Raw genomic sequence first — 12,695 nt, 5'->3', positions numbered from 1 at the left:
ACTAAGGCTGGACGACCTTACTGTAGGTGGACCATGCCCTTCTAGAGATATCCGTCAATGTTGTGTTATTGAATTGCAGTTCCACAGCTGGATTTTGAAACTTCATGGGGAGGGAAGATGGGAGCTCACTCGATGTGAGAAGATGAAGCGTCTCCCTTCTGGGGAAGGACACTGAAAAACGTGCCTTTGTCTGGCCAGCCACAGAACCTGCACACGTGTGGGATAGCTCTCAACAGCAGACATGGAGCTGCCAAGCCAGCAGCTGTGTCAGTGAGGGATTCAAACAGTGCAAGACCAGTTCTGGATTTTGCTGATGGACACACAGCATGTCTGAACTCATGGTGTGGAGTTCTGCCAAGAGTAGACACAACTGTGTCATCCTTCTCCCAGCCTCCTCCTGCCTCCCTGGCTCTCATGGGAGAAAGGAGATGAGCTGCTAGGCTGCCCTGAGAGAAGATCCTGCCTCATGGGTCTTGTAGAAACAATGGCCAGAGAAACCTCCACTTAGTCCAGGATGCAGTGGTGTGAGGCTAGAATGCAGCCTTCTTTTCTGCCCTCTGTGCCTTGCTAGGAGCTCTGTCTTTGATACACAGCAGAGCTGTGTATCAAAGAACAGATTTATGTACCTTGTGGCTCTGTCAAGAATTGTGTTCTCCAGCGGGAGACAAGGGGAGAATGCTGGCACAGAGAAGGGGCATGTCTCTGCTCTCCTTGTAACACATGGCTACAGGTGAAAGGAACATTTTTGTATTAAAATGCGGGGCCTGTTTTCAAACTGTTTTTATGGAGAAGAGTCAATATTTGTTAACCAGACTGCTGCGTGTTTTCTTTCTGGGGTTTGCTTTGGAGGAGATGTTTGTATATTGGCAATGGTCCTGGACGAGACTATTGCTGAAAAGCAGAGCAGAGGTAGGAGTAGTATCCCTGTCCAGGGCTGGAGATCCTGCCTGCTGCTACCTCTGCAGCTACTGCAAGGCACAAGGAGCCTCAAGGAGGGCTTTTTGCCCTCTGCTTTCATGGGAGGAAACAGCTTGTCTCCCCTTACTCTTCTGCCTATGATGCGTCATGTTCTCTCCACTGTCTACATAGGTGTGTGGAGACAGGTTTTGAGGGTCTCTGTGTTGTGGAGAGATAAGTCCAAGATTGCAGTGGAGGTGTGATCCGAGCACTTACTGGCCACTGCTTGCTTAGTGGCTTTTTTGGATGTTTCTCTGGTTTTGCAGTGAAGGAAGGGGAGGTGGCTGCTGGCAGAACCAAGCTAGTGGCTCTTCTGCTGCTCCACAAGGTGCTTGTGTCCCTCTATGATCTGCTGCACAACCTCATGGTCGTCCAGGGTAGTTAGGTCCCCAAGCTCACTGGCCTTGTCCTCCACAATTTTCCGCAGCACCCGACGCATAATCTTACCCGAGCGTGTCTTGGGCAGCCGGTGTGTGACCTGTGATGGGGAGGAGCAGAGTCAAGGCTGAGGGAAAGGGCTTGGCCAGTCTGCCAGTGGGGGTGTTGGACCAGTTTGCTTGTGTTACCTGAACATAATCTGGAGCTGCGTACTTAGCAATCTTCTTTGAGATGAGCTCCTGTAGCTCGGCAGCAAGAGACTCCTGTGTGTAGCCACTGTCCTTCTTCAGCACAACAAACACGTAGGCTCCTGATAGAAGGACCACCAGGTTACTGAGCACTGTGCATACCATGCCCCTAAGACCCTGCCTGGATCTAGTGCCAGGAGAGTCCCTCTTTGCTGGTAGCCTCAGGGGATGCTCTGTAGCCAGAACTGTGAGTGCTTTTGGCCACACAAAAGCACTGCTGCTACCACCTTATGCAAAGCCTAGCTGGTCTGTAGTGCAGGTGCAGGTTGTGATGGCTGCGCTGAGATCCCTGCTAACACACTCTATGGTGTGGACACAGCATTGCTACCAGTGCCACTTCCAACTGCAGTGCCATAGCCCCAGAAGAGATGTTTTGGGGCATGAAAGCAAGCATCTTACCTTCTCCCTTGATCTCATGTGGGTAGCCAATGACGGCAGACTCTGCCACTGCCACATGGTGATTCTGGAAGAGAACAGGGCAGGGGTTTGACTGAGTGCTTTTGGCAGGCTGGCTGCCACCTGGGAGCTGCCCTGACCTCACTTGGCTGCTGCAGCCTGCAATAATGCAGAGACACAAGGAAGGGCCTCAGGTGGCCTCTGCCCTTTTTGCTTCCTGCCTCAGTAGGTCTGCAAACACTAGTATTTTCCCCCTGCCCCTGACTGCTTTAGGCTTGCACCTTGTAGACCTTGTTCTGTGCCTCCAGGTTGCTCCACCAGGTCCCACAGATGCTCCTCTTTAACATGTCTGATTGCTGCTTTGGGATTCATGCACTTACACAATCAACACTATCAGTCTTTGTCCCTCCCTTGCTGCAAAGAGCCAGAATGGGAGAGAAAAGGCTGGAAAGCTGTTTCCACAGGCGAGACTTTGTATGAGTGTTCCCTGCTGCCACAGCAGCATCATAGTTCTGTCTGGGTTTTTCAAAGAGGCCTTCTGAACACACCAGTGCACCTTTGCTGTATCCTTGGATGGTTTTACCTCCCACCCACACCTCTTACCACAACATCCTCCACCTCTGCAGTGCCCAGCCGGTGTCCACTGATGTTAATGATGTCATCCAGCCGTCCTGTTATCTGGTAGTAGCCTTCACTGGTACGATACACACCATCCCCAGTGAAGAAAAACCCTGCAGTGGCCAGAACCATACCATAGTCACTTGTTGCAGGGAGCATGTGAGCTGCTCAGCAGCCATGCTCTCACCTTTCCCCTCCTCCTCTCTTTTGGCTGCAGGTCCCATGTATTCTGCTTCTTCCTCAACTGCTCAGGGTAAAGGTGCCTACCTTCCTTGTTAGTCTTCTGCCTCTGTTGGTACCAGCTCTATCATCAGGCTCCTGCCCTCATTCTGCAGTGTACTGGCTAATGCCCTGCCTCTCTCATCACCACGTGCTGGGAGCACTTTGCTCCAGTGTGGGTGCCTGTGGTGTTGCTGCTTCTCCTCTTTGCTTCACATCAAGACACACACACTCTTGGGCTTGCTTAGTGCCTCTGGGTGAGTCACAGAGGCTGACAGAGTTTGCAAGAGATGCAGCAAGAGGTCTGTCTGTGCTCAAGGGGACTCGGGGCAGAAGGACACATCCACTGCCTTAAAACAATGTGTGATCCAGTTGGTAAGCTTGGTGAGGGGCAGTCCTGTGGTATCAGGCCTGGGGAGACGAAAAGCCTCAGTACTGTGGAGGGTCTCTGGAAGAACAAAGCAGCAGTACCAGCTCTCCTGAATCCTGCCTCCATACAGAAAGCCAGCAAGTAGACCCAACCATAGCCAACCAAATGTGCGCAAGTGTCCTGCCACATGTTTTCCTTACCTGGATAAGGAGTCAGGTAAGTTTCCAGAAATCTCTTGTGGTCATTGTAAATGGTTCGTGCCATGCCTGGCCAGGCTTGTGAGATGCAAAGAGCTCCAGAGACACCATTTTCCAGAAGGACATTTCCCTGTAAAATAGTTACCTTTTAGTAACCATGGCTGAAGGTACTTGGGATGTTTAGCTACTGCCCATTTAACAACCCTGTGATGGAAATGTCAGGGAGGGCAGTGAGGAGGGTCCTGTGCTCCTCACTTCAACAAGACAGGCTTAGTCTCTCCCAGCATATGTCTGCAACAAACTGCCTCCCATAGTGGGATGCCAGGCCCCTCCAGGGAGACTGCCCAGCTACCTCACCTTGGAAAGATGTGCCAGGGAGCCCAAACACAGCCTCTCTTACCAGGACTGGGAAAGCTAGAAAACAGCTCAACTTCTGCACTAGTTGGAAGACCCCGTTTGTCCCTTTCCAGTAAGGAAGGTTGCTGTCTAGCAGAGATGAGCAGGAGAGACATGCTTACAGATCTCCACTCCCATCAGCAAGTACGTACTGCAAGCACCTGGCGGAGAGGGGGCTGAGCCAGGGCCTGTACTGCTGGTTATAAATGTACCTTGTCGTCCAAGAGGGAGGGGCTGATCCCAAAGAAAGGTCTCATAGCCATGCCTGGAAGGATTTCAGCTCCAGGATTAGAAGGACGGGGTGAGATACAGATGCCTCCTGTTTCTGAAAGAAAAGAAACTGCAATGCTCATCAAAGTCAGGGACAAGAAGAACGCCAAGTAGCACTTCTTGGCCAACAGCCTTTGCCTTGTCCCTTACTACACACTCAACAGGCTGGGGCTGGCTTTGCCAGAGAGCTGGGGAAGGAACTTTGCAGAAGGATGATTGTCCTCATTTAGTTCAGCAGGGGTCTGCTGAGATGTACCCTCAAATTCCCATATTTGTCCCCTGGGTTAGCTTTAAAGGCCATTTTTCTCTTACATGTGGGTGCGCATGGGCCCTTACTGCCTTGCTCATACAAGACTGTCAGCAGCAACCATTATCGCTTGGCCAGCAAAGCAGCAGGTCACTCCTAAAGCCTGGGAGAGCAGAAGCTGGAACAAGGAATCATATGCATCTCACCAGTTTGCCACCAAGTGTCCACTACTGGACATCGTGTCTCGCCGACCACACGGAAGTACCATTCCCATGCCTCCTTGTTGATGGGTTCCCCCACTGCAAGGAGAAAGACAAGGGGGCAGAGCTGAAAGACCAGGTTTAGGACAGAGCTTCCCAGGTCCTGCTTGTGGAGCCATCCCCAAATAGTGCAGTCTCTTGATTTTAGGGTCTTGTGTGCTGCTGCTCTTGGCATTTGTGGGAAGAGGCACAGTGTGATGCCCAAGGATTTGCTGCTCCAGCCCGTGCTGCTGCACTTACCTGAGCCAAGCACTTTAAGAGAAGAGCGGTCATACTTCTTCACCCATTCATCGCCGTATCTCAGGAGCAGGCGGATGGCAGTGGGTGCCCCGTAGAACTGGTTAATTCTTAACCTCTCTACTGTTTCCCAGTAGCGGCCTGGAATGGAAACAGGGCCAGTAAGCATCCACACAGCCTAGCACCAAGGCAAAGAAAGAAGAGGTGAGAGCAAAGGCTCTCCGAGCAGTGCCAGGATCCTCAGCCAAGTTAATCCCATGGTGGGCTGGACAGAAGCAGTTCTGGAGCAGCAGCAGCCCCTTTTTCTTCACATCACATAGCTCTGCTACCGTTCCCTCTGCAGGGAGGGAGAAGGAGTAACAGCTCCACCCCTGGAGAAGCAGCAGTGGTGTCTTTTGCAGAGGACAAGACTCTTCCCCTTGCAGCTCTCTGCTGGGCACAGACCACAGTCTGCTGCTGAGGCAACAGAGCCTTTGCTGCTCATGTCCTGGCATCAGGCTGCCAGCTCCCTGCCTGCTGTGGATCTCAGGGTACTGTGGAATGTCCCATCTCCCCTGAGTCACCTCACTCACCAGGGTTAGGATAGACGGGAGTGCTCTCAAAAAGGACTGTGGTACCACCATTGCAGAGGGGGCCGTAGACCACATAGGTGTGTCCCGTGATCCAGCCAATGTCTGCCACACAGCCAAAGATGTCCCTGTCCTGGTAGTCAAACACGTACTGAACAAGAGAAGAAAGGCATTGAGGGGTTTCACCTGGGCCTGCACCCCTGGCAAGGGGCACAACAGGGAGCAGTGTACTCTCTGTCAGCCCTAACATGATTGTGTTCTTCTGTCTTCCTACCACCCCTGCAGGACCACCTTCTTCTTTCAAAGAGCTTTTAAAAAAAAACAGAAAAATAAATTAATTAAATAAAATTGAAGTTAACAAAACAAAACTGTGAAAGTGCAGGAGACAGACACTTAAGAAAAACCCCCCACAGCCAAATTTGCTCTTTTCCAGTAGGGAGAGATACAGCCTCTCTATTAATAATTGCTTGGAGATGCGATGAGCAGAGGTGGGGAGACTGCTGTGCAGCTTCAGGGAGTCAGAAGAAATGCATGGCAGGGGTTCACCTGTTCAGAAGTCATGCTCCATGCTAGGATAGCCACCCTGTGTTCCTTTTGCTGGTATCTAGCTAGACAAGGCTGATCCAAGTATTCTGTAGCATCAAAACAGAACCTTCTGGGTAAGGAAGGTGCCTCTGTACTTACATGACCATGTGGAAGGAGAGGAGTTGTAGGCAAGGGCAAAGTGGTAGAGGACTCCATGAGCCTCCTGTAGGCACTGCTGGACTCCAGACGGACAGTAAACACTCAAAAACCCCTGAGCTCAGCAAGGAGCCCAGCACAGGAGCAGTGACGCAGCAAGCAGAGGGACCATGTGATGCTTTGGCCCAGAACAACCCCAGCCTGCCCACAAGAGTTGGAACCTGTCCATCTCAGCTGGGTGAGTGCAGTGCTGTGCCTGCAGGCAAAAAGCAAAACAAGCTCTTCTTCCCACTGCCCCATTTATTCCTTGTGAGACCCTTGGCTGCAAGGCTGGAACATGAAGGAATGATGACTGCCCTGTGCAGGGCAGAGCTGAGTGCTGTCATATTGGCAGCGACACAGCTTCCTAAAGCACTCTTCTTCTTCATTTCATTTACTCAGTGCCAGGAAAGCTTCCTAGGGGCCACTCTCCCACTAGCCTATCACTTCTTGCTGTCTCCTGTGATTTCTGTGATTTCAGACCCTCTCACTTCTTGCTGACTTCCCTCTGGGGCCTCAAGTGTTCCGAGGTGCCATAATGGAAGCTTCTCCTGGTTCCTCTGTCTCTTTTTAGTGGAGCAGTGAGTTATGGTAGCAGCAGTCTGCCCCATCCAGCTGAGGGATCTGAACCTGTCAGCCCTGTGTCCAGGTTTGCAGTGCTCCTGGGAGCTAACATGGCCACATGCTGCTCACCCCCTGCATTGCTATTCTGGAATGATAGCCCTGGCTCTTGCAAACCTGCTCTGATGGTCTTGAGAGGGTCACCCATCACTCTGGGCACAGCTTAGCTCACAGGAAAGCCAAGGGCTTCCACACCTCTGGCACACACCCCAGGAGGAATGGCCTTCAGCACTCCCAGCTGACAGAGAAGTCCCAGCCAGCCCTGAGCTTGCTTTGTCACAGGGTGTGTGGTCTGAGGTGCTACTGGAACTGCAGTCACGCTCAGGAAGAGCCAGATCCAAAGCTAAGGGACTGTTCAGGTAAGAACTCCCTCTTACATGGGACCTCATATTATGTCACTAAAATGCTCCTTGCAACCACTCCTGCAGCCAAATGCATCTCTATGCTGGGCTCAGTGCCCTTTTATCTAGTTCTAAGTTTGCTTTGGGCATGTGTTGTGGTTAAAGACTTTCATCTTCCCAAAGATGACCCACACTCTTCAGATATAGACCCTTTGTCATGAGGGCACTCACCAGCTTTTACAGTTGTTGTCAAATGTGCTCCTCCCAGGAGCACTGCCTTTGATCTCCCATCTGAGTTGAGGTAGTTACACTTAGGAAAAGCAAGCCACAATTTCTAGGAACAAATTGGCTTCGTCCTCCTAACCCAGTAATATAAAATTACTCTTGCAAGGCTGAGCATCCTATCCAATGGTTCTGTTTAGTATAGGACAATGAAAGAAAGAAGAAAGACAAGAAGGTAGCTCAGAGCAGTATGTGTTTGGGAGACCCTGCTATGGAGCACTATCTGTAGGCAGATGTCGTCTGCTGGGGCTTGGAGGGCTTCCCAGAGGCTTTGCACTGGATAAAGATGAGCTAATAATACAACAAGGAGCGTGTCTATTCTCTGCACTGCCTATGAACTGCCGGCTCATGAGCACTTTGTGGCTGGGATCCATTACCTTGTGTGTGAGAGCAGCAAACAGCAAGTAACCAGCTTGGGAATGAACTAAGCCCTTGGGTTTGCCAGTACTGCCTGATGTGTAGAGAAGAAACAACATGTTTTCACTGTCCATGACAGCAGGCTCACAGCACACATCCTCCTTCATCATCTCCTGCAGGAAAGAGTACAGCAGTTCTCTCAGGGTCTCACAGCCTTCCCTTGTGTTGTCCCCATGCCTGCTTGTGCACCTCTCTCCCGAGTCTCCCTCTCCTCTGAGCACCTGTGCCACCCTGCTCCCCACAAACATCCTCCCTGCCTCTGCACCTCCACTCACCTTCCTCAGCAGCCTGAACTCCCTTTTGCCTTGCTGAGCTGACAAGCCAGAGCAGACCTGCTGAGTAAGAAGCAGCTATTTTTATGCTGCCACTGTTCTGACTAGCACAGAAGTCTTCCAGGAAGCCTCTCTATCAATAATTGCTTGGAGATGCAATGAGCAGAGGTGGGGAGACTGCTGTGCAGCTTCAGGGAGCCAGAAGAAATGCATGGCCACGGCTCACCTGTTCAGAAGTCACACTCCATGCTGGCATAGCCACCCTTTGTGCTATGGATAACAGGCACATGCCAGGTCTGCCAGCAGACCCATGTGTGACAGTGCAGTGGCAGTCAAAGGCTGGATTCACAAAGTAGGAGCCCATGTCTGGTATGTTTCTAGGTCCCTGTCCACCCTGCTACGTGCTCTGGCTTGCACTGCCTGCTCCTGACAGTAAAGGGCTGGTAGTATGGGAAGACACACCAGTCCTGATGGCTACTGGGACTATCCTGAACTTGTGTGCAGCTCTGACTGCCACTGCTGCTGTGGAACAATGTCCCCAGGTTGTGCCAATGACAGCAAAACTGCCATAGCCAGGCAAAATCCTCTCTCCACCCAGTGTTCCTGCACCCAGAGCAAGCACTTTGCCCAGGAGAAGTGGCTGGGCAGCCTCTCACCTCCTCTAGTGGCACATCTAGGGCTGTCATGGGAACCTCGTTGGTGGTCCTCATGGAAACCAGAACCCGTTTCACTCTGGGGCACTGCTTCACAGCCTGGTCCACTGTCTTCTTTAGCTCGATAATCTTGCCACCTCTTAGCCCCTGGTTCACCGTAATCACAGTCTCTGACTGGGCTGCAGAAGACAGAAGAGCCACATAAGCAACTCTGCCCCTGTCCACCAGTCACAGAGCAGTTTGGCTCTACCATGACCTTTTGCCTCTCTCTCTGTCTCCCAGCCCTTGGTACCCATGTCCTTCATTTAGCAAAAACAGCAGCTTTGCATCTTAGTTTCCCATTCATTTCTGCCTGTGTTGCATCCCCTTACAGGAGACACTGTATCCCAGTCCTTCAGTCCCATGGAGGAAAGAGAAAACCAGTTCATCCCATGGGCTGGAAGGTAATTAGTGAGCTCATGCCATTTCTTGGGTTGCTAGTACCTGCTCCATGGCTAATACATTATGTCAGGATACCCTCAGAGAGCCCAGGGAGTCTTACTCAGAAAACCTTTGCCATCTACACAACCCTGAGCCCCCCAGCTGCCGAACCAACAAGCTCAGCAAGGGATATACGTCACTGTTACCCACTGGCTCTTACCATCCCGGATCCTGTCAGCGAGAGACTCTGCACTGAAGCCAGCAAACACCACAGCATGCACGGCCCCAATGCGGGCACAGGCCAGCATGCTAGCCACTGCCAGTGGGCACGGGGGCATGTAGATTGTCACCCTGTCACCCTGCTTCACCCCTTGCCGTTTCAAGGTGTTTCCCAGGCGGCACGTCAGCTCCAGCAGTTCCCTGCCCAAAGAAGCAATGACACAGTTAGAGACTTTCCTGCAGATCTTATCTGCGTGCATGAACATGGGGGGCTTCAGAGTCACAAGGACACAGCTGGTATCCCTACACACCCTAACCCTCCTCACTCTGGAAGACCATGAGAGAGCTGTAAAAATCAGTGAGAAGGAATGGAGAAGACAGCCTCTAACATAGGCTGTTATTTATGGAAAAGACATAGAATGATTTCTCTGCAACAACAGCCACTGGCAATTTCTCTAGCTCAGCAAACCCACAACACCTCAGCTGACTTTCCCAATGACAGCCTGCACATTTCTTACCAACCTGTACAACCGCTGTGACACGCTACCCTGCACAGCTGCAGGCTACATGTGAGAAGTTAGATATCTTTCCCCAAAACAGGATCTTGTGCTTTGCTAAAGCTGAGGTCAAATCCTTCAGAGCTTGTACCAGCAGGAACAACAGCTGTAGGAAAGCAGTGAGCAGAAAGATGCTTCTCCCAAGAGGTGTTCCTCACAGAAACCACAGCTTGGCTGTCAGTGAGTCATTTTATGGAAGGGCTCTCCATACAGGGGGATTGGCAGGGGTGGCTGGTCATATTTGTCGTGTGAGGCCTGAAGCCAAAGAGGACAGAGGGACTTGTTTTGTGTGCAGAGGGATTTACGTGAATTCTGTGCCAGTGACTCAGAGAGCAGGCAAATTAAGCTGGAAGGTGGGGGGCCCCAGACTAACCTAGCAGGGCTGGACAGGCAGCCCCCCTGGAGAGCCAAATCCAGCAGCACTGCTGACATGAGGATGAGCACGGGGTTTCTCAACACATTTGCAGCTGTGAATTTGGCCTTTCTTGCAGACCAGTTACCCAGAAGTTTAGATAACAGGAACCTGTGTGGAAAGGCACATGTATGCCTTTCCTGTGTGTCTTACCTGTAAGCATTACAGTGCTGCCCCAAGGGGCCTATACCTGCCTCCCCAGCTGGGTAGGGACTCTGCAGGACCCAGAAGATTTGATCAGGAGGTGGGCTGAAGTTTCAGATCAGCAGAAGCAAGCCAACAACCACCACACTCTGGATCTGTGTGAAGGGATGCTGCATTCCCTCACATGACAGACATGAGCAGATCAGCCCTGTGCAGTGTTCATGCATGCTACAATGTGCCTCTTATATGTTGAGAGGTAATTACTGACCTGTATGTCACCCGTACCTCCTCTCCGGGTTCATCCTTCTCCCAGATTAAAGCCACTTTGTCCGGGGCTACATGGACATGACGGTCCAGACAATTCACTGGAAAGGAAAACCCAGCGTCATTGACAGAGCAACCCTCAGTACATCTTACTTTTCATACAGCCAGCACTGGCAGTCCCATTTTCAGGTCAAAGTCAGGGCTGTGTGTGAATCTCCTCAGCGTTCACCTTGGGTAGCCTTTGTGCATACCAGCCAGGAGATCACAAGCACCATCCCAAGCCTGTTACGCTCCTCAGCGCTCCAATACCTGCCAATCCCCACTATCAGCTTCCTCCTTTAACTGCGACCTCATGCAGTCCAGAGCAGAAAATGCCTGAAGTCCCTTTCGAGGTCACATCCCCAGTGCCCTCAGAGTGCTGGCAAACATTAACTAAGTCATCATTCCACTCAGTACTGCCTCGCAGCTGCCTCCAGGGTGAACTAGGGCAGTTTTTTAGTGGCAGTGCTCCTAAATAACAAATGTAGGGCAAAGTGAAGCTCTGCACTGGAAGGCTGCAGATTACATTTGTCCAAGATGGAAAAGAGCCAGGGTAAATACAGAGTGCACAGCCCCTGGCTTTCCAGGGACATTGTAAGCTGAGGCTTTGGCTGTAGTTCTTCCATGAAAAGTTTCCCACATTGCTGGCAGCTGCAGTTTCCTCAGAAGCCTTGTTCTGCTCTCTGTTTTCCTTAAACCTGCTAAAGTCATGGGATGATGCAGCAGCCCCAGTTTTCATACCACTTTTTTTCTCCTGACCATTTGAAGTTTTCCAGGAGAGAAAGAAACACATATAAAAGGAGAAACAGTAAGATGTCAAATCCCAAAGGCAAATAACTCTTGCTCTCTTTTTCAAATAGATTACGTAAGATTTTATTTGCTCAGAGGTCTGTCTCGTATTTTGAACACTGGGACCAACAGCACTGTGAGCAGGACACACTGTCACCAGCCCCTGTGTCTTCCCCTGATAGTCCCCCCTAAGGCAATAGCCTCAGTCCACAGAAGAGCCTCCCACAACAGTGGTGACAGTATGGCTCATTTCTCCTGCATTTTACTTTCTACAGATACATCTTGCCTTCACTGAGCAGGAATGACCCAGTGCAACCCTGCCTGCTGAATGCACAGGGTTTGATGTTACTACCTGTGGTCCTGCAGGACAGAGCTACTGCACTGCTGTGGGATCCACAGGGGCTGAGGGAGAGCCACGCAGCTCCCAGCACACACCAATCCAGCTGCAACCTCTCCAGTGAAACCCAGTTGCTTCCTTAGGGCCAGCCACAACCTTACACTACAGTCACTGCAGGACCAACTGGACCTTCTGGGGACCCCCCTCTCTCTAGACCTTTAACTCTGTGCTCTTCCATTACATTCCCAGGGCTGAAGCCACACACACAGAAACACCTGCAGGCACTTGGTAGGATCCCATGTCCATCTCCCTCCTTACCTGTCACATTCAGCTGCCCACCCAGGAACCAGGAGACTCTGCCCTGGCAGAAGTCACAGTCCTGGACAGAGTGGAAGGGGGTGATCCAGGTGAGCCGGCTCCTTCCTAGTGCTCCCCAGAAGGTGTCACTCTGCTCCACTGACACCCTGTACAAATCTTGGTGGTCCTTGGGTCTGGGGAAGGCGATGGCTTCAGGCATATAGGCAGTGAGAGGCCCATGGCTCCAGGTTCTGGCAGCCACCAACCCAGGGGGGCGTCTGGGAGCCTGAGAAAGCACTTTGGAGCAGCAGGTCTTGGCCAGCAGCCTGGCCATCACTGCAGGATACCTGTCTCTCACTGAGCAGATGGGTGCCTGCAGCCCACAGAGCTGCTCCAGACACCTGGCCCAGGCAAGACTCAGGCCCCTGTGGAAGGTGGTGCTACGTTGTCCTGGGCTGACTGAACACAAAGCAGCTCTCTCACACAGGGAGCCCGGGCACCCCTTCTGCCCTGCCTTATTCCTCTCCTCCTCTCTTCCAGAGCACTATG

At 51.7% G+C, this 12,695-nt stretch overlaps 2 protein-coding genes across 15 annotated transcripts in view; one reads left to right on the top strand and one right to left on the bottom strand.

Moving 5' to 3' along the window:
* Positions 1-813, top strand: part of ABCD4 (ATP binding cassette subfamily D member 4) — a 16,256-nt gene extending 15,443 nt beyond the window's left edge. For all 14 annotated transcript variants that reach the window (XM_042048062.1, XM_042048063.1, XM_042048061.1 and 11 more), the window contains one exon: positions 80-813. In XM_042048062.1, coding sequence (XP_041903996.1) covers positions 80-175 — 96 coding nt within the window. In that variant the 3' untranslated portion in view covers positions 176-813. The remainder of the gene's footprint in view (positions 1-79) is intronic.
* LOC121674081 (acetyl-coenzyme A synthetase 2-like, mitochondrial) lies at positions 765-12,695 on the bottom strand. The gene is made up of 14 exons (XM_042048078.1): positions 12,168-12,695; positions 10,689-10,785; positions 9,309-9,508; positions 8,672-8,847; positions 7,704-7,856; positions 5,366-5,513; positions 4,797-4,934; positions 4,503-4,595; positions 3,992-4,104; positions 3,387-3,513; positions 2,583-2,710; positions 1,983-2,046; positions 1,524-1,645; positions 765-1,435 (listed from the first exon to the last, which is right to left on the bottom strand). Exons 1-14 carry the CDS (start codon positions 12,478-12,480, stop codon positions 1,259-1,261), a joined length of 2,049 nt encoding a protein of 682 aa, XP_041904012.1. The 5' UTR covers positions 12,481-12,695; the 3' UTR covers positions 765-1,258.

The sequence above is a fragment of the Corvus kubaryi genome, unplaced genomic scaffold (genome assembly GCF_017639235.1).
Source record: "Corvus kubaryi isolate FWS band 111438036 unplaced genomic scaffold, C.kubaryi_AGA036_p1.0 66, whole genome shotgun sequence".
NCBI lineage: Eukaryota > Metazoa > Chordata > Aves > Passeriformes > Corvidae > Corvus > Corvus kubaryi.
This window is presented reverse-complemented; position numbering and strand designations above follow the sequence as displayed.

Excerpts from the sequence above, each read along its gene's own strand:
- LOC121674081 (XM_042048078.1), bottom strand. The coding sequence starts at position 12,480 with ATGGCCAGGCTGCTGGCCAAGACCTGCTGCTCCAAAGTGCTTTCTCAG. Across the intron at positions 10,786-12,167 it reads TGGGCAGCTGAATGTGACAG|TGAATTGTCTGGACCGTCAT; the intron begins GTAAGGAGGGAG and ends TTTCCTTTCCAG. Across the intron at positions 4,105-4,502 it reads GGACACTTGGTGGCAAACTG|AAACAGGAGGCATCTGTATC; the intron begins GTGAGATGCATA and ends CTTTTCTTTCAG.